This window comes from Bombina bombina, chromosome 8 (assembly GCF_027579735.1).
Source record: "Bombina bombina isolate aBomBom1 chromosome 8, aBomBom1.pri, whole genome shotgun sequence".
In the NCBI taxonomy this organism is placed as follows: Eukaryota; Metazoa; Chordata; class Amphibia; order Anura; family Bombinatoridae; genus Bombina; species Bombina bombina.
The window spans coordinates 82440304-82463029 of record NC_069506.1 but is presented as its reverse complement, the minus strand read 5'-3'; the positions used below and the strand labels follow the sequence as shown (position 1 = coordinate 82463029).

At 40.3% G+C, this 22726-nt stretch overlaps 1 protein-coding gene across 3 annotated transcripts in view; it reads right to left on the bottom strand.

Annotated features, from left to right (window-relative positions):
• Positions 1-22726, bottom strand: part of VPS13D (vacuolar protein sorting 13 homolog D) — a 1255097-nt gene that overhangs the window by 750165 nt on the left and 482206 nt on the right. For all 3 annotated transcript variants that reach the window (XM_053690423.1, XM_053690422.1, XM_053690424.1), the window contains 2 exons: positions 16544-16666; positions 7393-7498 (listed from right to left, as the gene is read on the bottom strand). In XM_053690423.1, the coding sequence (XP_053546398.1) occupies positions 7393-7498; positions 16544-16666 (229 nt within the window). The remainder of the gene's footprint in view (positions 1-7392; positions 7499-16543; positions 16667-22726) is intronic.

Below are 22726 nucleotides of genomic sequence, written 5' to 3'. Positions count from 1 at the left end.
ACACAGCAGTGAAGAGAAACGAAACTGTCACAATTAAAGCAAAGAAACTGCCAAGTGGAAAATAATGCCCAAATATTTATTCACACAGTACCTCAGCAAAGTTAAACGATTCTACATTCCAGCAAAAACGTTTAACATGAGAATAGTTATTAAAAGGATTAATGACCTTTAACAGAGTAGTTCCGGTGAAATACCATCCCCAGAATACTGAAGTGTATACATACATGTCATTTTAACGGTATGGCAGGCTTTTCTCATCAATTCCATTCAGAAAATAAAAACTGCCACATACCTCAATGCAGATTCATCTGCCCGCTGTCCCCTGATCTGAAGCCTTTACCTCCCTCAGATGGTCGAGAACAGCAATATGATCTTAACGACTCCGGTTAAAATCATAGTAAAAATCTCTGTCAGATTCTTCCTCAAACTCTGCCAGAGAAGTAATAACACGCTCCGGTGCTATTTTAAAATAACAAACTTTTGATTGAAGTCATAAAAACTAAGTATAATCACCATAGTCCTCTCACACATCCTATCTAGTCGTTGGGTGCAAGAGAATGACTGGGACTGACGTAGAGGGGAGGAGCTATATGCAGCTCTGCTGGGTGAATCCTCTTGCATTTCCTGTTGGGGAGGAGTTATATCCCAGAAGTAATGATGACCCGTGGACTGATCACATAACAGAAGAAAGAGCTGTTAACTTTTTATTTTAGAATAGGGTAGGGCATTTTTTTATTTTGGGGGGCTTTGTTATTTTTTTAGGGGGCTTAGAGTAGGTGTAATTAGTTTAAAATTCAGTGTTTGTTTTTTGTAATTTAGTTTAGTTGATTCAATTGTAGATAATTGTAGAAAGTTTAGTTAATTAATTTATTGATAGTGTAGTGTTAGGTTTAATTGTAACTTAGGTTAAGATTTATTTTACAGGTAATTTTGTTATTATTTTAACTAGGTAGCTATTAAATAGTAAATAACTATTTAATAACTATTCTACCTAGTTAAAATAAATACAAAGTTGCCTGTAAAATAAATATAAATCCTAAAATAGCTACAATATAATTATTCGTTATATTGTAGCTATATTAGGGTTTATTTTACAGGCAAGTATTTAGCTTTAAATAGGATTAATTTATTTAATAAGATTTATTTTATTTCGTTAGATTAAAATTATATTTAATTTAGGGGGGTGTTAGGGTTAGACTTAGCTTTAGGGGTTAATACATTTATTAGAGTAGCGGCGAGGTCCGGTCGGCAGATTAGGGGTTAATACTTGAAGTTAGGTGGCGGCGATGTTAGGGAGGACAGATTAGGGGTTAATACTATTTATTATAGGGTTTTTGAGGCTGGAGTGAGGCGGTTTAGGGGTTAATAAGTGTAGTTAGGTAGCGGCGACGTGGGGGGGGGATAGATTAGGGGTTAATAAATATTATGTAGGTGTCGGCGATGTTAGGGGCAGCAGATTAGGGGTACATAGGGATAATGTCGGTTGCGGCGGTGTGCGGTCGTCAGATTAGGGGTTAAAAAATTTAATTAGAGTGGCGGCGATGTGGGGGGACCTCGGTTTAGGGGTACATAGGTAGTTTATGGGTGTTAGTGTACTTTAGAGCACAGTAGTTAAGAGCTTTATGAACCGGCGTTAGCCCAGAAAGCCAAGACTCTAAATACCAGCGTTAGAAAGATCCTATTGAAAAGATAGGATGCACAAATGACGTAAGGGGATCTGCGGTATGGAAAAGTTGCGGCTGGAAAGTGAGCGTTAGACCCTTTCCTGACTGACTCTAAATACCAGCGGGTGGCCAAAACCAGCGTTAGGACCCCTTAACGCTGTATTTGACGGCTAACGCAGAACTCTAAATCTAGGCGATTTCTATATCTTGTCTTAGTTTCATAAAAATGATTTCCCTTTAAGTGGGATGGACCTTATTACATAGTCCTATCCTTTACAGATAATTTATGATCACTCCTTTACCTGTCTTATATCAGTATTTTGTGAAAAAGTGCTACTTAGAGACCCAAGTTTTGATATATATTTCCTGTTTTTCTTGGTTTACCTAGTAGAACTCACCAAAAAAAAAAAAAAGATCTACCAATGTAGTAAACACAAGGGCAGGCAGAACAAGAAAGAAAAACAGAAAAGGCAAATTAATGATAAAATATTTTATTTGAAAGCCTAAAATTATTGTAAAATGTAACTGAAAAATTTGGCATTTGTATTTATAATGCTTCAGATATATATATATAAACTAAACACTGGTGTTTTTTTTAGGAGTCCATAGAAGGTATATTTGCTTCAGCATTTGAAAAAGGACAAACTGAACTTGAAGAAAAAACCTAAAAGGGACTGTAAAGTCAAAATTAAACTTTCATGATTCAGATAGGGCATGCAATTTTAAACAACTTTCCAATTTACTCCTAATATCTAATTTACTTTATTCTCTTGCTATCTTTTAATGAAAAAGTAAAACTAGATAGGCTTAGGAGCAGCAATGTGGCTTCTGATTGGTGGCTCTTGTCATTGGCTCACCTGTGTTCAGTCATCTCCCAGCAATGCATTGATGCTTCCTCAACAAAGATACCAAAAGAACAAAGAAACGTGATAATATAAGAAAACTGGAAAGTTATTTAAAACTGTATGCTCTGTCTGAATCATGAAAGAAAATGTTGGATTTCATGTCCCTTTAATCCGACTGATAGGCTGATGATTCAACAAACAATCAGAAATTATAGGTTTCAAAGCCAAGAATGATAAGGAGCCTGACATGCAGCATTTACTTGCACAGCTGTAAGCCACAGTACTATATTATCATGCAGCATTTACTTGCACAGCTGTAAGCCACAGTACTATATTATTATGCAGCATTAACCTGCACAGCTGTAAGCCACAGTACTATATTATCGTGCAGCATTAACCGGCACAGCTGTAAGCCACAGTACTATATTATCATGCAGCATTTACTTGCACAGCTGTAAGCCACAGTGCTATATTATCATGCAGCATTAACCTGCACAGCTGTAAGCCAAAGTACTATATTATCATGCAGCATTAACCTGCACAGCTGTAAGCCACAGTACTATATTATCATGCAGCATTATCTGCACAGCTGTAAGGCACAGTACTATATTATCATGCAGCATTAACCTGCACAGCTGTAAGGCACAGTACTATATTATCATGCAGCATTAACCTGCACAGCTGTAAGGCACAGTACTATATTATCATGCAGCATTAACCTGCACAGCTGTAAGGCACAGTACTATATTATGCAGCATTAACCTGCACAGCTGTAAGCCACAGTACAATATTATCATGCAGCATTAACCTGCACAGCTGTAAGCCACAGTACTATATTATCATGCAGCATTAACCTGCACAGCTGTAAGGCACAGTACTATATGATCATGCAGCATTAACCTGCACAGCTGTAAGCCACAGTACAATATTATCATGCAGCATTAACCTGCACAGCTGTAAGCCACAGTACTATATTATCATGCAGCACAGCTGTAAGCCACAGTACTATATTATCATGCAGCACAGCTGTAAGCCAAAGTACTATATTATCATGCAGCATTAACTTACACAGCTGTAAGCAACAGTACTATATTACCATTCAGCATTAACCTGCACAGCTGTAAGCCACAGTGCTATAGTATCATGCAGTATTAACTTGCACAGCTGTAAGCCACAGTACTATATGATCATGCAGCATTTATCTGCACAGCTATAAGCCACAGTGCTATATTATAATGCAGCATTAACTTGCACAGCTATAAGCCATAGTGCTATATTATTATGCAGCATTTATTTGCACAGCTGTAAGCCACAGTGCTATATTATCATTCAACATTACCCTTCACAGCTGTAAGCCACAGTGCTATAGTATCATGCAGTATTAACTTGCACAGCTGTAAGCCACAGTACTATATTATCATGCAGCATTAACCTGCACAGCTGTAAGCCACAGTACAATATTATCATGCAGCATTAACCTGCACAGCTGTAAGCCACAGTGCTATATTATCATGCAGCATTAACCTGCACAGCTGTAAGCCACAGTACTATATTATCATGCAGCATTAACCTGCACAGCTGTAAGCCACAGTACTATATTATCAGGCAGTATTAACTTGCACAGCTGTAAGCCACAGTACTATATGATCATGCAGCATTTATCTGCACAGCTATAAGCCACAGTGCTATATTATAATGCAGCATTAACTTGCACAGCTATAAGCCATAGTGCTATATTATTATGCAGCATTTATTTGCACAGCTGTAAGCCACAGTGCTATAGTATCATGCAGTATTAACTTGCACAGCTGTAAGCCACAGTACTATATTATCATGCAGCATTAACCTGCACAGCTGTAAGCCACAGTACAATATTATCATGCAGCATTAACCTGCACAGCTGTAAGCCACAGTGCTATATTATCATGCAGCATTAACCTGCACAGCTGTAAGCCACAGTACTATATTACCATTCAGCATTAACCTGCACAGCTGTAAGCCACAGTGCTATAGTATCATGCAGTATTAACTTGCACAGCTGTAAGCCACAGTACTATATGATCATGCAGCATTTATCTGCACAGCTATAAGCCACAGTGCTATATTATAATGCAGCATTAACTTGCACAGCTATAAGCCATAGTGCTATATTATTATGCAGCATTTATTTGCACAGCTGTAAGCCACAGTGCTATATTATCATTCAACATTACCCTTCACAGCTGTAAGCCACAGTGCTATAGTATCATGCAGTATTAACTTGCACAGCTGTAAGCCACAGTACTATATTATCATGCAGCATTAACCTGCACAGCTGTAAGCCACAGTACAATATTATCATGCAGCATTAACCTGCACAGCTGTAAGCCACAGTGCTATATTATCATGCAGCATTAACCTGCACAGCTGTAAGCCACAGTACTATATTATCATGCAGCATTAACCTGCACAGCTGTAAGCCACAGTACTATATTATCAGGCAGCATTAACCTGCACAGCTGTAAGCCACAGTACTATATTATCATGCAGCATTAACCTGCACAGCTGTATGCCACAGTACTATATTATCATGCAGCACAGCTGTAAGCCACAGTGCTATATTATCATGCAGCACAGCTGTAAGCCACAGTACTATATTATCATGCAGCATTTACTTGCACAATTATAAACTACAGTGCTGATTATCAAGGAGCCAGTTGCTCAGTACATGGCTGCCAGTGGGACCTCAACCATTACTCATGCATGTGTGTGTGTGTATATATATATATATATATATATATATATATATATATATATAAATACATACATACACACACACAGAGCTCAACATTTCAAGTCCTAAGCTACTAGCCAGGACAAAATGTTACTCGCCCCTTCTAATCCCACCCACACCACACCCACTACTTCACCCCCTTTTTGCCTGTTTAGCCATGTTTAGAATAGTTTTGGACCTGTTCATAGCCTTTTACCAGGCAAACAGGGGTATAAGGTAACCCCCGCATTGTCCGATATTGTCTGTTCATTTCATATATTGCGGTAAGAAATTCAATTTATATACAAGATACTATTTTGCCATCATTCTTTTGATAGATAGTGGGAAATTCTTCTTTGAAGTTTCTTATACCCAGCTGCTTCTTAAGGACTATTTCTTTAGTATTTAGGTAGAAGATGATCAAGTTTTGAATAGTCTTGAGATGTGTTCTTATAAGAGCAGTCACAGTATATTGAGATTTTACTTTGAGGGATCTCTTAATTATCATACATTCAATTATTTTTAGGCTTGATATTTGCCGATCTGCTGCTGCTTTATATTGATTGTAAAATTTTGTTTAACGTGTAATCTTATGTTTTTATTTTTCCCACCGATCTTTTTATTGTGTATTGCTTAATATTCTTCAATAGAAAGTATTATCAGGCAAGGCCAAGATAACTAGAAATTAACAACCAAATATAAGCAATTTCTATATCTTGGCCTATATCACTGGGTAATACTAACAAGGCTCCCTTACCCTTTTTTCTTAGTCCACATTTTTGACTGGAAAGGGAGTTGCCTGAGGATTACCTTTATAGGTAAATCAGGGGAGTGGTAGTTTGTCCACGCCCCTTCAGGGAGGGGTTCTTCCCTGGTAAGTATTACCCAGGGATATAGGCCAAAATACAGAAATTGCTTATATTTGGCTGTTAATTTATATTTTTTAAGGAGTGATCTTCACATACTACACTCAGGAGTCTTTTGTGACGCTTCTGTGTTTTATTTATTTTTTATCATATCTTGCAATATTTCTACATTCTTCAGTAGTGGAAAAAACAGAAGCTTGCAACAAGAAAGAAGGGTTGTCTCTTTTGCTATAGCTCTCTGTTTGTGATTCAATTTAATTAACTGACATTATTTTTAATTTATTTATTTAAATGCAAATGCATGAAAGTCCAAAGTCTCTTGGTATCTTTATTGGAAAAAGCAGGAATGTAAGCTTACAAGCCGGACCATTTTTGGTTCAGAACCATGGGTAGCACTTGCTGATTGGTGGCTACATTTAGCCACCAATCAGCAAGCGCTACCTTTATTAAAAAATACTTAATTGCTAAAAAATGCCATAATCTGAGCCTTCAGTGAGTCCTATCCTTTTTGCTGGTGGTGTGTATGTATAGGTGTGTACATATATATGTGTATTAATGTGTATTTATGTGTTTTTATATATTAATACACATATATTGCTCAACACAGGGTTGCCACAAACGTTCAATTTGTGAAAAGAGCAATATCTGTAAAGCACAATAAAATTAGGTATGCCTGTACACTTAAAGGGATATGAAACTCCAATTTTTTCTTTCATGATTCAGAAAGAGCATGCAATTTTAAGCAACTTTCTAATTGAATCCTATTATCAATTTTTCTTTGTTCTCTTGGTATCTTTATTTGGAAAGCAGGCTTAGGAGCCGGACTATTTTGGTTCAGCACCTGGGTAGAGCTTGCTGATTTGTGGCTAAATGTAGTGCTACCAATCAGCAAGCACTATCCAAGGTTCTAAACCAAAAATGGGCCAGCTCCTAAGCATACATTCCTGCTTTTTCAAATATACTAAGATAATGAAGAACATTTGATAATAGGAGTAAATTAGAAAGTTGCTTAAAATAGCTCTATTTGAATCATGAAAGAAAAACATGTAGGTTTCATATCCCTTTAATAAAATTACAAAAGCAGAAGAATCCCTTCAAGCAAAGGCACCTTTTGTAAGCATTACATTGTGATACAAAATTAATTTCTGATGCAAAATGGTAATTTTACTTTTTTTAACTAACGTAACGGAATTTCTTAATAGCATTTTAGCTATGATTGAGGATCCTTTAAGCTGCTACTAGTTGAGAACCCAATGACTCTTTACCGTGTAGGGGTTGTAGTTAACGTTGCAAACCAAAGTGTGCATCCCGTATGATTCCGAAGAGCAAATGGGACAAATGGCTGTCTGCGCTTTGGGGTCTTCATTTCGGCTGAAATAAATAATAAATAGGTAAATATTATAACTGAGTAAATAGAATAACTGATGCTCCATGTAAAATAATGTAGGTATTCACTGAAGACACAAGCTGTGAATATAGACTTAGAAGGAAAATAAAATATCTAAAATAGGATTTGAAGTTTTAGCAAATTCCCAGTAAAATAATAAAACAGTAAGAATACATGCCTAGCGTTTGTGTTTAGTACTGTACCTCTAGCATAGACCTGATGCTCTAGGTTAGTCAGACTGGCTGTGCTCCTAGTTCTAAGATAGGCTAGAGGAAGGCCTGGCAGACAGGAAATACAAAGTTAGCAGGTAGAAGAGCAATCTAAGACAATGCTTAATATTCAAACAGCGAAGCAGAGAAGAAAAAGGTAGATAAGCAGACATTAAAGGACCAGTAAATACATTAGATTTGCATAATCAACAAATGCACAATAAAAAGACAATGCAATAGCACTTAGGCTGAACTTTAAATGAGTAGTAGATTTTTTTTCTGACAAATTTCAGTTTCCCCTCCCCCTGTATCATGTGACAGCCATCAGCCAATCACAAATGCATACACGTATAGTCTGTGACGTCTTGCACATGCTCAGTAGGATCTGGTGACTCAAAAAGTGTAAATATAAAACGATTGTGCACATTTTGTTAATGGAAGTAAATTAGAAAGTTGTTTAAAATTGCTGCTCTATCTGAATCATGAAAGTTTAATTTTGACTTGAGTGTCCCTTTAAGCTTAAAATTGGACAGAGGACAAAATGTAAAGCCTTATGTTAAAGGAACACTAAAGTCATAATTAGACAATCATGATTTAGACAGAGCATGGAATTTTAAACAACTTTCCAATTTACTTCTATTATTGAATTTGCTTAATTCTCTTGTTATCCTTTGCTGAAAGTTTTATCTCGGAGAGCTCAGGAGCAGCAAACAACCTAGGTTCTAGCTGCTGATTGGTGGCTGCATATATATATATATATACCAATTGTCATTAGCTCAACCATGTGTTCAGTAAGCAACCACTAGTGCATCGCTGCTCCTTCATCAAATGATACAAAGAAAATGAAACAAATTTGATAATAGAAGTAAACTGTAAAGTTGTTTAAAATTGTATGTTCTACCTAAATCATGAAAGAAAAATTCTGGGTTTCATGTCCCTTTAATAAAAGACTGTACATATGATTATACAGCGTAAATAATCTATGAATATAAATATATATATCTAAAATATACTAATGAACAGTTCCACCGCTTAAATGGATATAAAACAAAAACAAATTAAATTAATAAATTAAAGGGACATTAAAGTCAAACTGAAACCTTCATGACAGAGATAGAGCATTTAGTTTTAAACAAGTTTCCAATTTACTTCTATTATCTAAGTTACTTTGATCTCTTGGAATCATTTGTTGAAAAAAAATACCTAGGTATGCTCATGAGCAACAAAGCAATTCTGGGAGCGAGTTGCTTACTGGTGACTGCACATGTATGCCTCTTGTCATTGGTTCACAAGATGTGCTCAACTAGCAACCAGTAGTGTATTGCTGCTCCTTCAACAAAGGATACCAAGACAATAAAGCAAATTGGAAAGGTGTTTAAAATGGTATTCGCTATATAAATGATGAAAGAATTAATAACAAAATTTACGCTTACCAGATAAACTCCTTTCTTTCCTGGCAGGGAGAGTCCACAACTTCATTCATTACTGTTGGGAATATCAACACCTGGCCACCAGGAGGAGGCAAAGACGCCCCATTTAAAGGCTATAAATATCCCTCCCACTTCCCCTATCCCCCAGTCATTCGGCCGAGGGAACAAGGAAAAGCAGGAGAAACATTAGGGTATAGAGGTGCAAGAAGAAAAAATAAATGTATGCTTACCTGATAAATGTATTTCTTTCTTGACGCGGTGAGTCCACGGATCATCATCAATTACTGTTGGGAATATCACTCCTGGCCAGCAGGAGGAGGCAAAGAGCACCACAGCAGAGCTGTTAAGTATCACTTCCCTTCCCATAAACCCCAGTCATTCGATCGAAGGAAAAGGAGAGAAAGGAAATAACACAAGGTGCCTGAAGCTAATATAAAAAAAGGCCTGTCTGAAAAAAACCGGGCGGGCCGTGGACTCACTGTGTCAAGAAATAAATAAATTTATCAGGTAAGCATCAATTTTGTTTTCCTTCTAATGACACGGTTAGTCTACGGATCATCATCAATTACTGTTGGGAATCAATACCCAAGCTAGAGGACACAGATGATAAGGGAGGGAACAGACAGGTAACCTAAACAGAAGGCACCACTGCTTGCAGAACCTTTCTTCCAAAAGAACCTCAGCCAAGGCAAAAAGGAAATTTATGCTTACCTGATAAATTTGTTTCTTTTACGATATGATGAGTCCACGGATTTCATCCTTACTTATGGGATATCACCTCCTGGTCAGCAGGAGGAGGCAAAGAGCACCACAGCAGAGCTGTATATATAGCTCCTCCCTTCCCTCCCACTCCAGTCATTCGACCGAAGTTAGGAAGAGAAAGGAAAAGTCAAGGTGCAGAGGTGACTGAAGTTTAACAAAAATAAAGACTTGTCTTAGAAAATGACAGGGTGGGCCGTGGACTCGTCATATCGTAAAAGAAACAAATTTATCAGGTAAGCATAAATTTCCTTTTCTTTTACAAGATATGACGAGTCCACGGATTTCATCCTTACTTATGGGATACAATACCAAAGCTATAGGACACGGATAAAAGGGAGGGACAAGACAGGAACCTAAACGGAAGGCACCACTGCTTGAAGAACTTTTTTCCCAAAAACAGCCTCGGACGAGGCAAAAGTTTCAAATTTGGAAAATTTGGAAAAAGTGTGAAGAGACGACCAAGTTGCAGCCTTGCAAATCTGTTCAACAGAAGCTTCATTTTTGAATGCCCATGAGGAAGCCACAGCCCTAGTAGAATGAGCCGTAATTCTCTCAGGAGGCTGCTGTCCAGCAGTCTCATATGCAAAACGGATGATACTCTTCAACCAAAAAGAAAGAGAGGTAGGTAGCTTTCTGACCCCTACGTTTTCCAGAGAAAACAACAAATAATACGGTAAGGAGAATCACATTGTAATGCTGAAAGCTCAGAAACTCTGCGAGCAGAAGAAATAGCAACCAAAAATAAAACTTTCCAAGATAACAATTTAATATCTATGGAATGCATAGGTTCAAATGGAACCCCTTGACAAACCTTAAGAACTAAATTCAAACTCCAAGGAGGAGCAATAGGTCTAAACACAGGCCTGATTCTAGTCAGAGCATGACAAAAAGATTGAACATCCGGAATATCTGCCAGACGTTTTTGTGTAGCAAAATAGACAAAGCAGAAATCTGTCCCTTTAAGGAACTTGCTGATAACCCTTTCTCCAATCCTTCTTGGAGAAAAGATAAAATCCTAGGAATCCTATTCTTACTCCATGAGTAGCCCTTGGATTTGCACCAATAAAGATATTTACGCCATATCTTATGGTAAATCTTTCTAGTAACAGGCTTGCGTGCCTGAATCAAGGTATCAATGACCGATTCAGAGAACCCTGAATGAGAAGGTCCTGCCTCAATGGAAGCTTCCACGGTGGCAGAGAGGACATGTCCACCAGATCGGCATACCAAGTCCTGCGAGGCCACGCAGGAGCGATGAGAATCACGAAACCTTCTCCTGTTTGATCCGAGCAATCACCCGGGGAAGGAGAGTAAACGGTGGAAACACATAAGCTAGGTTGAACGACCAAGGCACTGCCAAGGCATCTATCAGTTCGGCCTGAGGATCCCTGGACCTGGATCCGTACCTCGGGAGCTTGGCATTCTGACGAGATGCCATAAGATCCAGCTCCGGTCTGCCCCATCTGAGAATCAGGGTGGCAAAGACCTCCGGATGGAGTTCCCATTCCCCCGGATGAAACGTCTGTCTGCTCAAAAAATCCGCTTCCCAGTTGTCCACTCCTGGGATGTAGATTGCTGACAGATAACAAGAGTGAGCCTCCGCCCACCGAATTATCTTGGATACTTCTGTCATCGCTAAGGAACTCCTTGTTCCTCCCTGATGATTGATGTAAGCCACAGTCGTGATGTTGTCCGACTAAAATCGGATGAATTTGGCCGAAGCCACCTGAGGCCAAGCCTGAAGAGCATTGAATATTGCGCTAAACTCCAGAATATTGATTGGAAGTAGAGACTACGACCGAGTCCACATACCCTGAGCCTTCAGGGAATTCCAGACTGCACCCCATCCTAGTAGACTGGCGTCCGTTGTCCCTATCACCCATGAAGGTCTGCGGAAGCACGTCCCTTGGGACAGATGATCCTGCGACAACCACCAAAGAAGAGAGTCTCTTGTCTCTTGATCCAGATCTATCTGAGGAGACAAATTTGCATAATCTCCATTCCACTGTCTGAGCATGCTCAGTTGTAGAGGTCTGAGATGAAAACGAGCAAACGGAATGATGTCCATTGCCGCCACCATCAATCCAATTACCTCCATGCACTGAGCCACTGATGGCTGAGGATTGGACTAAAGGGATCGGCATGCATTCAGAATCTTTAACTTTCTGACTTCCGTCAAGAAGATTTTCATGGATATAGAGTCTATTAGAGTTCCCAGGAAAGGAACCCTTGTTGTGGAATTAGTGAACTCTTTTCTAGATTCACCTTCCACCCGTGAGTCCTTAAAAAGGCTAGAACCATGTCGGTATGAGACTTTGTCAGCTGATAAGACGACGCCTGGATCAGAATATCGTCCAGAAAAGGCGCCACTGCAATGCCCTGCGGCCTGAGAACCACCAGCAAAGACCCTAGAACTTTTGTGAAAATCCTGGGTGCCGTGGCCAGCCCGAAAGAGCCACGAACTGAAAATGTTTGTCCAGAAAGGCAAACCTCAGGAACTTGTGATGATCTCTGTGAATAGGAATATGAAGATATGCATCCTTTAAGTCCACGGTAGTCATATATTGACCCTCCTGGATCAATGGAAGAATTGTCTGAATAGTTTCCATCTTGAAGGATGGAACTCTGAGAAACTTGTTTAGACTCTTGAGATCTAAAATGGGTCGGAACGTTCCCTCTTTTTTGGGAACCACGAAAAGATTTGAGTAAAACCCCTGCCCCTGTTCCTGTATTGGCACGGGACAAATTACTCCCATAGCGGAGAGGTCTTTTACACAACGTAAGAACGCCTCTCTTTTTATCTGGTCTACAGACAATCGTGAAAGAAGAAACCTTCCCCTTGGGAAGGAATTTTTGAACTCCAACTGATACCCTTGGGACACGATTTCTAGTGACCAGGGATCTTGAACGTCTCTTATCCAAGCCTGGACAAAGAGAGAAAGTCTGCCCCCTACTAGATCCGGTCTCGGATCGGGGGCCGCCCCTTCATGCAGGAAGGGGGGACTCCTTTGAAATTACGAAAGGAACGAAAATTACTTTGTCATCCCCTTTGCTTAGATGCCTTATCTTGAGGAAGGAGGTGACCCTTACCTCCCATAATGTCAGAAATGATTTATTTCAAGTCAGGCCCGAATAGGGTCTTTCCCTTGAAAGGAATAGCCAAAAGCTTGGATTTAGAGGACACATCCGCAGACCAAGATTTCAACCATAGGGCTCTCCGTGCTAAGATGGAGAATCCCGAACTCTTAGCTGCCAATTTGGTGACCTGAAAGGCAGCATCCGTAATAAAAGAATTAGCCAGCTTAAGGGCCTTAATTCTATCTTGTATTTCCTCCAAGGGAGTCTCAGTCCTAAGAGACTCTTCTAGAGCTTCAAACCAAAAAGCAGCCGCAGTCGTGACTGTTACAATGCAGGCCGCTGGTTGCAATAAAAACCCTTGATGAACATAGAGTTTTTTGAGAAGACCCTCCAACTTCTTATCCATGGGGTCTTTGAAAGCACAACTGTCCTCGATAGGAATAGTAGTACGCTTCGCCAGAGTAGAGATAGCTCCCTCCACCTTAGGGACCGTCTGCAAAGAGTCACGGACAGTGTCAGCTATAGGGTTAATTTTCTTAAAAATAGGGGAGGGAGAGAACAGGATACCCGGTCTTCCCCATTCCCTTGTAACAATTTCCAAAATTCTCTTAGGAACTGGAGAAACATCGGAATAAGAAGGGACCTCTAAGTATTTGTCCATCTTACACAATTTCTCTGGTGGGACCACAATAGAGTCACAGTTGTCCAGAGTCATCAAAACCTCTCACGGTAACAGCCGGAAGTGTTCAAGCTTAAATCTGAAAGACATGACGTCCAAATCTGTCTGGGGCAACGCACTTCCTGAGTCAGACAATTCCCCCTCAGACAGGGTCTCCCTACCCCCCAAATCAGAGCCCTGGGAGGGTACATATCGGAGATAGCTATCAAAGCATCAGAAGTCGCAGGGACCACATGGGCCTTGTAACACTAGCAACTTAGATAAAACTTCTGTAAGAGTGGATGACATAACTGCAGCCATATCCTGCAGAGTGAATGAAGTGGACACGGTTGAGGAACACAGCGTCGCTTGGGTGGGCGTTAAAGGTTGTGACGCTTGGGGAGAAAGCTGCGGCATACCATGATTCTCATCAGTCTGAGAAGCATCCTTAGATATACTTGCATTAAAGAAAATTTGTTCTTTACATTGTAAAGCCCTCTCAGTACATGAGGGACAAAAGGTAATAGGGGGTTCCACATTGGCATCTAGACACATAGAGCATGGTACTTTCCTGAAGTTCAGCCATGACAAACAAACTAGCAATAGCAATATTGGTCATTTTATACTAAAAATTCAATTAAATTTAATAAGCAAACACTGTTAGAAAAGTTGTTGAAAAAATAAAGAAAGCAAGAGAATGAAGAAAAATTGATAATAGGAGTAAATTAGAAAGTTGTTTAAACTTGCATACTCTATCTGAATCACGAAAGTGTCCCTTTAAATGCCAGAGTAGATTTTGAGCAGTGTTTTGGGTCGTTGTCTTGTTGAAATATCCAGCCCCGGCGTAACTTCAACTTTGTGAATGATTCCTCAACATTATTCTCAAGTATCTGCTGATATTGAGTGGAATCCATGCGACCCTCAACTTTAACAAGATTCCCAGTACCGGCACTGGCCACAGAGCCCCACAGCATGATGGAACATCCACCAAATTTTACTGTGGGTAGCAAGTGTTTGCCTTGGAACGCTGTGTTCTTTTGCCGCCATGCATAACGCCCCTTGTTATGACCAAATAACTCAACGTTTGTTTCGTCAGTCCACAGCACCTTCTTCCAAAATGAAGCTGGCTTGTCCAAATGTCCGTTTGCATACCTCAAGCGACTCTGTTTGTGGCATGTGTGCAGAAAAGGCTTCTTCTGCATCACTCTCCCATACAGCTTCTCCTTGTGCAAAGTATGCTGAATTGTTGAACGATGCACAGTGACACCATCTGCAGCAAGATGATGTTGTAGGTCTTTGGAGGTGGTCTATGGGCTGTTTTTGACCATTCTCACCATCCTTTGCCTCTCCGATATTTTACTTGGCCTGCCACTTCTGGCCTTAACAAGAACTGTGCCTGTGGTCTTCCATTTCCTCACTATGTTCCTCACAGTGGACACTGACAGCTTAAATCTCTGCGATAGCTTTTTGTAGCCTTCCCCTAAACCATAATGTTGCACAATCTTTGTTTTCAGGTCATTTGAGAGTTGTTTTGAGGCCCCCATGTCGCCACTCTTCAGAGGAGAGTCAAAGAGAACAACAACTTGCAACTGGCAACCTTAAATGCCTTTTCTCATGATTGGATGCACCCTTCTATAACGTTCAAGGCTTAATGGGCTCACCAAACCAATTGTGTGTTCCAATGAATCAGTGCTAGGTAGTTACATGTATTTAAATCAACAAAATGACAAGGGTGCCCAAATTTATACACCTGTCTAATTTCGTTTGGATGCATATTGCACATTTTCTGTTAATCCAATAAACCTCCTTTCACTAATGAAAATATTACTGTGTCCTTCAGTTATTTGATAGATCAAAATGAAATTGCTGATCCAAACACCCAATTATTTATAAACGAAAATCATGGAAATTGTCAGTGGTGCCTAAACTTTTGCATACGACTTTAAATTGGCCCCAACTGCTCAATAAAATAACCTTCTTATATAAAAGGTATTAAATGTCCCCCTATCCGAAAGAGGAATAAAGATTATCACACTGTGAACTGTTTACTTAAATGTATTAATAACCTCAGGGAATTTACAGCCCTACAAAGCATAATCCTTAAAACTCCAGGATCAAAGCTGTGGAACAGGCACAGCGTCTCAAGGTCTGACAGTCTCACCAAACACATCTGACTGGGACCTGAAGAGAAGGGGAAAACAGTGTAAAACGTTAACACTGATTTCCCAGAAGGTGATAGCTTTAATTCTTAGAAAGTAGTCAGAGATCGTTCCCTGCGACATCTAGAGCCAACTTTTACCACAACTCTCACTGAGAGGATTACATGGTTACTCAGACACCCTAGTCCACAGTTAAAGGGAAAATACCTATTAATGGACTAAATTGTCTTCTAACACTTCTCTGCCATCCTCCTATAGTGACGAAAGGCAAAGAATGACTTGGGGGATGGGGGAAGTGGGAGGGATATTTATAGCCTTTGGCTGGGGTGTCTTTGCCTCCTCCTAGTGGCCAGGTGTTGATATTCCCAACAGTAATGAATGAAGTCGTGGACTCTCCCTGCCTTTGGAAAGAAATATAGGTTTTATGTCCATTAAAAACGCTTGTGATTCAGATAAAGTTTGCTTCCACTATCAAATTTACTTTGTTCTCTTGTCATTTTTTTTAGTAACAATGTTAGAGTTTGCAGTTTTAACTCTTTAAATAAAACATATTTATTTTATTTCCACTTATATATATATGAACTAAATGTATTCTCCATGTAAAATATTTTATTTGGATAGATTTAACACAATTGTATATCCAGCCTTTATAGTCTTCTTAGCATGCTAATAACACTGTTATCTGCTAATGAAAATATCTAATCTTGTAGAAAGCCAGAGATCAGATACTTACTTGGCCCTATACAAGGAGGATCCACTGAAGATCCCATCCATTCATCAGTAGCACTAGTGTCTGATACCTTTTCTTGCTTACAGTAATCTGCCATCCAGGACTCTTTGGTGCTCACATACTGCTCTAAAAACCAAAACATATAAATCTTTAGTAACTTTACTTATTACACCATTATTACCAAATAATGTCATATCAATTTTAAAACAATTTATACCAATTAAATTATATTAGTGAAAGCTGAGAAAACCTTTTGCTAAGTCAAACAAACAATACGTATAACTAAATTAGATCAAATGTTCTACATACATGAGTAAGTTAACGTTAGCTATTGATTTGTATTTGTAGAGCTCGCTCCTAATAAACGTAAGTTTTAAGTTATTATTATAGTGTTGCCTGCAGTGGTATATATGAACGGCAATGCTCTTACTTCCAGCAAGTGCTATTTTTTTAAGAAGGCAAACAGATTTTACAATTTTAACAACACAAAGTGGTTCAATATTTTATTATTTTTAGTGATATCTTTAATTTAGTTGAAATAATATTTATTGTTTCACATATAACATAATTTATGCTTACCTGCTAAATTTATTTCTCTTGTGGTGTATCCAGTCCACGGATCATCCATTACTTGTGGGATATTCTCATTCCCAACAGGAAGTTGCAAGAGGACACCCACAGCAGAGCTGTCTATATAGCTCCTCCCCTTCCCCTAACTGCCATATCCAGTCATTCGACCGAAAAGGTCGAAAGGAGAAACCATAGGGTGCAGTGGTGACTGTAGTTTAAAATTAAAAAATACCTGCGTTAAAATGACAGGGCGGGCCGTGGACTGGATACACCACAAGAGAAATAAATTTATCAGGTAAGCATAAATTATGTTTTCTCTTGTAAGGTGTATCCAGTCCACGGATCATCCATTACTTGTGGGATACCAATACCAAAGCTAAAGTACACGGATGAAGGGAGGGACAAGGCAGGTACTTAAACGGAAGGTACCACTGCCTGTAAAACCTTTCTCCCAAAAATAGCCTCCGAAGAAGCAAAAGTACCAAATTTCTAGAATTTTGAAAAAGTATGAAGCGAAGACCAAGTCGCCGCCTTGCAAATCTGTTCAACAGAAGCCTCATTTTTAAAGGCCCATGTGGAAGCCACAGCTCTAGTAGAATGAGCTGTAATCCTTTCTGGAGGCTGCTGGCCAGAAGTCTCATAGGCTAAGCGGATTATGCTTTTTAGCCAAAAAGAAAGAGAGGTTGCCGAAGCCTTTTGACCTCTCCTCTGTCCAGAGTAGACAACAAACAAAGCAGATGTTTGACGAAAATCTTTAGTAGCTTGTAAGTAAAACTTTAAAGCACGAACCACGTCCAGATTGTGTAATAGACGTTCCTTCTTTGAAGAAGGATTAGGACACAAAGACGGAACAACAATCTCTTGATTGATATTCTTATTAGATACCACCTTAGGTAGAAACCCAGGTTTGGTACGCAGAACTACCTTATCTGCATGGAAGATCAGATAAGGATAATCACATTGTAAGGCAGATAACTCAGAAACTCTACGAGCCGAGGAAATAGCTACCAAAAAAAGAACTTTCCAAGATAAAAGTTTGATATCTATGGAATGAAGAGGTTCAAACGGAACCCCCTGAAGAACTTTAAGAACCAAATTTAAACTCCATGGTGGAGCAACAGGTTTAAACACAGGCTTGATTCTAACTAAAGCCTGACAAAATGCCTGAACGTCTGGGACATCCACCAGACGCTTGTGCAAAAGAATAGATAGCGCAGAAATCTGTCCCTTTAAGGAACTAGCTGACAATCCTTTCTCCAATATTTCTTGGAGAAAAGATAATATCCTGGGAATCCTGACCTTACTCCATGAGTAGCCCTTGGATTCACACCAATAAAGATATTTACGCCATATCTTATGATAGATTTTCCTGGTGACAGGCTTTCGTGCCTGAATTAAGGTATCAATGACTGACTCGGAGAAACCACGCTTTGACAAAATCAAGCGTTCAATCTCCAGGCAGTCAGCCTCAGAGAAATTAGATTTGGATGGTTGAAAGGACCTTGAAGTAGAAGGTCCTGACTCAGCGGCAGAGTCCATGGTGGAAAGGATGACATGTCCACCAGATCTGCATACCAAGTCCTGTGTGGCCACGCAGGCGCTATCAAGATCACCGATGCTCTCTCCTGCTTGATTTTGGCAATCAGACGAGGGAGCAGAGGAAACGGTGGGAACACATAAGCCAGGTTGAAGGACCAAGGTGCTGCTATAGCATCTATCAGCGTTGCCTTGGGGTCCCTGGATCCGTAACAAGGAAGCTTGGCGTTCTGGCGAGACGCCATGAGATCCAGTTCTGGTTTGCCCCAACGATGAACCAATTGTGCACACACCTCCGGATGGAGTTCCCAATCCCCCGGATGAAAAGTCTGTCGACTTAGAAAATCCGCCTCCCAGTTCTCTACACCTGGGATATGGATAGCTGATAGGTGGCAAGAGTGAATCTCTGCCCAGCTAATTATCTTTGAGACTTCTAACATCGCTAGGGAACTCCTTGTTCCCCCTTGATGGTTGATGTAAGCCACAGTCGTGATGTTGTCCGACTGAAATCTGATGAACCTCATTGTCGCTAGATGAGGCCAAGCCTGAAGAGCATTGAATATCGCTCTTAGTTCCAGAATGTTTATTGGAAGGAGTGACTCCTCCTGAGTCCACGATCCCTGAGCCTTCAGGGAGTTCCAGACTGCACCCCAACCTAGAAGGCTGGCATCTGTCGTTACAATTGTCCAATCTGGCCTGCGAAAGGTCATACCTTTGGACGGATGGACCCGAGATAGCCACCAGAGAAGAGAATCCCTGGTCTCTTGATCCAGATTTAGTAGACGGTACAAATCTGTGTAATCCCCATTCCACTGACTGAGCATGCACAGTTGTAGCGGTCTGAGATGTAGGCGTGCAAACAGCACTATGTCCATTGCCGCTACCATTAAGCGCATTACTTCCATACATTGAGCCACCGAAGGGCGAGGAATGGAATAAAGAACACGGCAGGAGTTTAGAAGTTTTGACAACCTGGACTCCGTCAGGTAAATTTTCATTTCTACAGAATCTATCAGAGTCACTAGGAAGGAAACACTTGTAAGGGGGGATAGAGAACTCTTTTCCTCGTTCACCTTCCACCCATGCGACCTCAGAAATGCCAACACTATGTCCGTATGAGACTTGGCAATTTGAAAGTTTGACGCCTGAATCAGGATGTCCTCTAAATAAGGGGCCACTGCTATGCCCCGCGGCCGTAGGACCGCCAGAAGCGACCCCAGAACCTTCGTAAAAATTCTTGGGGCTGTAGCTAACCCAAAGGGAAGAGCTACAAACTGGTAATGCCTGTCTAGGAAGGCAAACCTGAGAAACCGATGATGATCTTTGTGTATCAGAATGTGAAGATAAGCATCCTTTAAATCCACTGTAGTCATGTATTGACCCTCCTGGATCATAGGTAGGATGGTACGAATAGTCTCCATCTTGAATGATGGAACTCTGAGGAATTTGTTTAAGATCTTTAGATCCAAAATTGGTCTGAAGGTTCCCTCTTTTTTGAGAACCACAAACAGATTTGAGTAAAATCCCTGTCCCTGTTCCTCCTTTGGAACTGGATGGATCACTCCCATAACTAGGAGGTCTTGTACACAGTGTAAGAATGCCTCTCTCTTTATCTGGTTTGCAGATAATTGTGAAAGGTGAAATCTCCCTTTTGGGGGGGAAGCCTTGAAGTCCAGAAGATATCCCTGGGATATAATTTCCAAAGCCCAGGGATCCTGGACATCTCTTGCCCACGCCTGGGCGAAGAGCGAAAGTCTGCCCCCTACTAGATCCGTTATCGGATAGGGGGCCGTTCCTTCATGCTGTCTTAGAGGCAGCAGCAGGTTTTTTGGCCTGCTTACCCTTGTTCCAGGTCTGGTTAGGTCTCCAGACCGTCTTGGACTGAGCAAAAGTTCCCTCTTGTTTTGCATTAGAGGAAGTTGATGCCGCACTTGCCTTGAAGTTTCGAAAGGCACGAAAATTAGACTGTTTGGCCCTTGATTTGGACCTACCCGGAGGAAGGGCATGACCTTTTCCTCCAGTGATATCAGCAATAATCTCCTTCAAACCAGGCCCGAATAGGGTCTGCCCCTTGAAGGGAATGTTAAGCAGCTTAGACTTTGAAGTAACGTCAGCTGACCATGATTTAAGCCATAGCGCCCTGCGCGCCTGGATAGCAAATCCAGAATTCTTAGCCGTTAGTTTAGTCAAATGAACAATGGCATCAGAAACAAAAGAATTGGCTAGCTTAAGTGCTCTAAGCTTGTCAAGTATGTCATCCAATGGAGTCGCTACCTGTAAAGCCTCTTCCAGAGACTCAAACCAGAACGCCGCAGCAGCAGTGACAGGAGCAATGCATGCAAGGGGCTGTAGGATAAAACCTTGTTGAATAAACATTTTCTTAAGGTAACCCTCTAACTTTTTATCCATTGGATCTAAGAAAGCACAACTGTCCTCGACAGGGATAGTAGTACGCTTTGCTAGAGTAGAAACTGCTCCCTCCACCTTAGGAACTGTCTGCCATAAGTCCCGTGTGGTGGCGTTTATTGGAAACATTTTTCTAAAAATAGGGGGGGGAGAGAACGGCACACCTGGTCTATCCCTTTCCTTAGTAATAATTTCTGTAAACCTTTTAGGTATTGGAAAAACATCAGTACACACTGGCACTGCATAGTATTTATCCAGTCTACACAATTTCTCTGGCACTGCAATTGTATCACAGTCATTCAGAGCAGCTAAAACCTCCCTGAGTAACACGCGGAGGTGTTCAAGCTTAAATTTAAATGTAGAAATATCAGAATCAGGTTGCATCATCTTCCCTGAGTCCGAAACATCACCCACAGAAAGAAGCTCTCCTTCTTCAGCTTCTGCATATTGTGAGGCAGTATCAGACATAGCTCTTAAAGCGTCAGTATGCTCTGTATTTCGTCTAACTCCAGAGCTATCTCGCTTTCCTCTAAATTCAGGTAGTCTGGCTAATACCGCTGACAGTGTATTATCCATGACTGCCGCCATGTCTTGTAAAGTAAACGCTATGGGAGCCCTAGATGTACTTGGCGCCATTTGAGCGTGAGTCCCTTGAGCGTGAGTCAAAGGATCTGACACGTGGGGAGAGTTAGTCGGCATAACTTCCCCCTCGTCAGATTCCTCTGGTGATAAATTTTTTAAAGACAGAATATGATCTTTATTGCTTTAAGTGAAATCAGTACATTTGGTATACATTCTAAGAGGGGGCTCCACAATGGCTTTTAAACATAATGAACAAGGAGTTTCCTCTATGTCAGACATGTTTATACAGACTAGCAATGAGACTAGCAAGCTTGGAAAACACTTTAAATCAAGTTAACAAGCAAATATAATAAACAATACTGTGCCTTTAAGAGAAACAAATTTTGTCAGAATTTGAAAAACAGTGAAAAAAAGGCAGTAAATCAAACGAAATTTTTACAGTGTGTATAATAAGCTAACAGAGCATTGCACCCACTTGCAAATGGATGATTAACCACTTAGTTCAAAAAAACGGATAAAAAAAAACGATATAGACTTTTTTTACCAGTCACACCAAACTGCCACAGCCTTGCTGTGGGCCTACCTTCCCCAACAAACGATTTTGGAAAGCCTAAGAGCCCTTTAGAGATGTCCTATAGCATTCAGGGGACCCTTGGAGGAAGCTGGATGTCTCAGTCTGTAAAAGTTACTGCGCAAAAAAAGCGCTAAATTAGGCCCCTCCCACTCATAGTAACACAGTGGAAGGCCTCAGGAAACTGTTTCTAGGCAAATTTAAGCCAGCCATGTCGAAAAAACTAGGCCCCAATAAAGTTTTATCACCAAAGTATATATAAAAACGTTTAAACATGCCAGCAAACGTTTTATATTGTAAATATAAAAGAGTATTACCTCAGAAAATAAGCATGATACCAGTCGCTATTAAATCACTGTATTCAGGCTTACCTTACATAAATTTGGCATCAGCAGCATTTTCTAGCATTCACATCTTCTAGAAAAATATTAACTGCACATACCTCATAGCAGGATAACCTGTACGCCATTCCCCCGCTGAAGTTATCTCTCTCTTCAGTCATGTGTGAGAACAGCAATGTA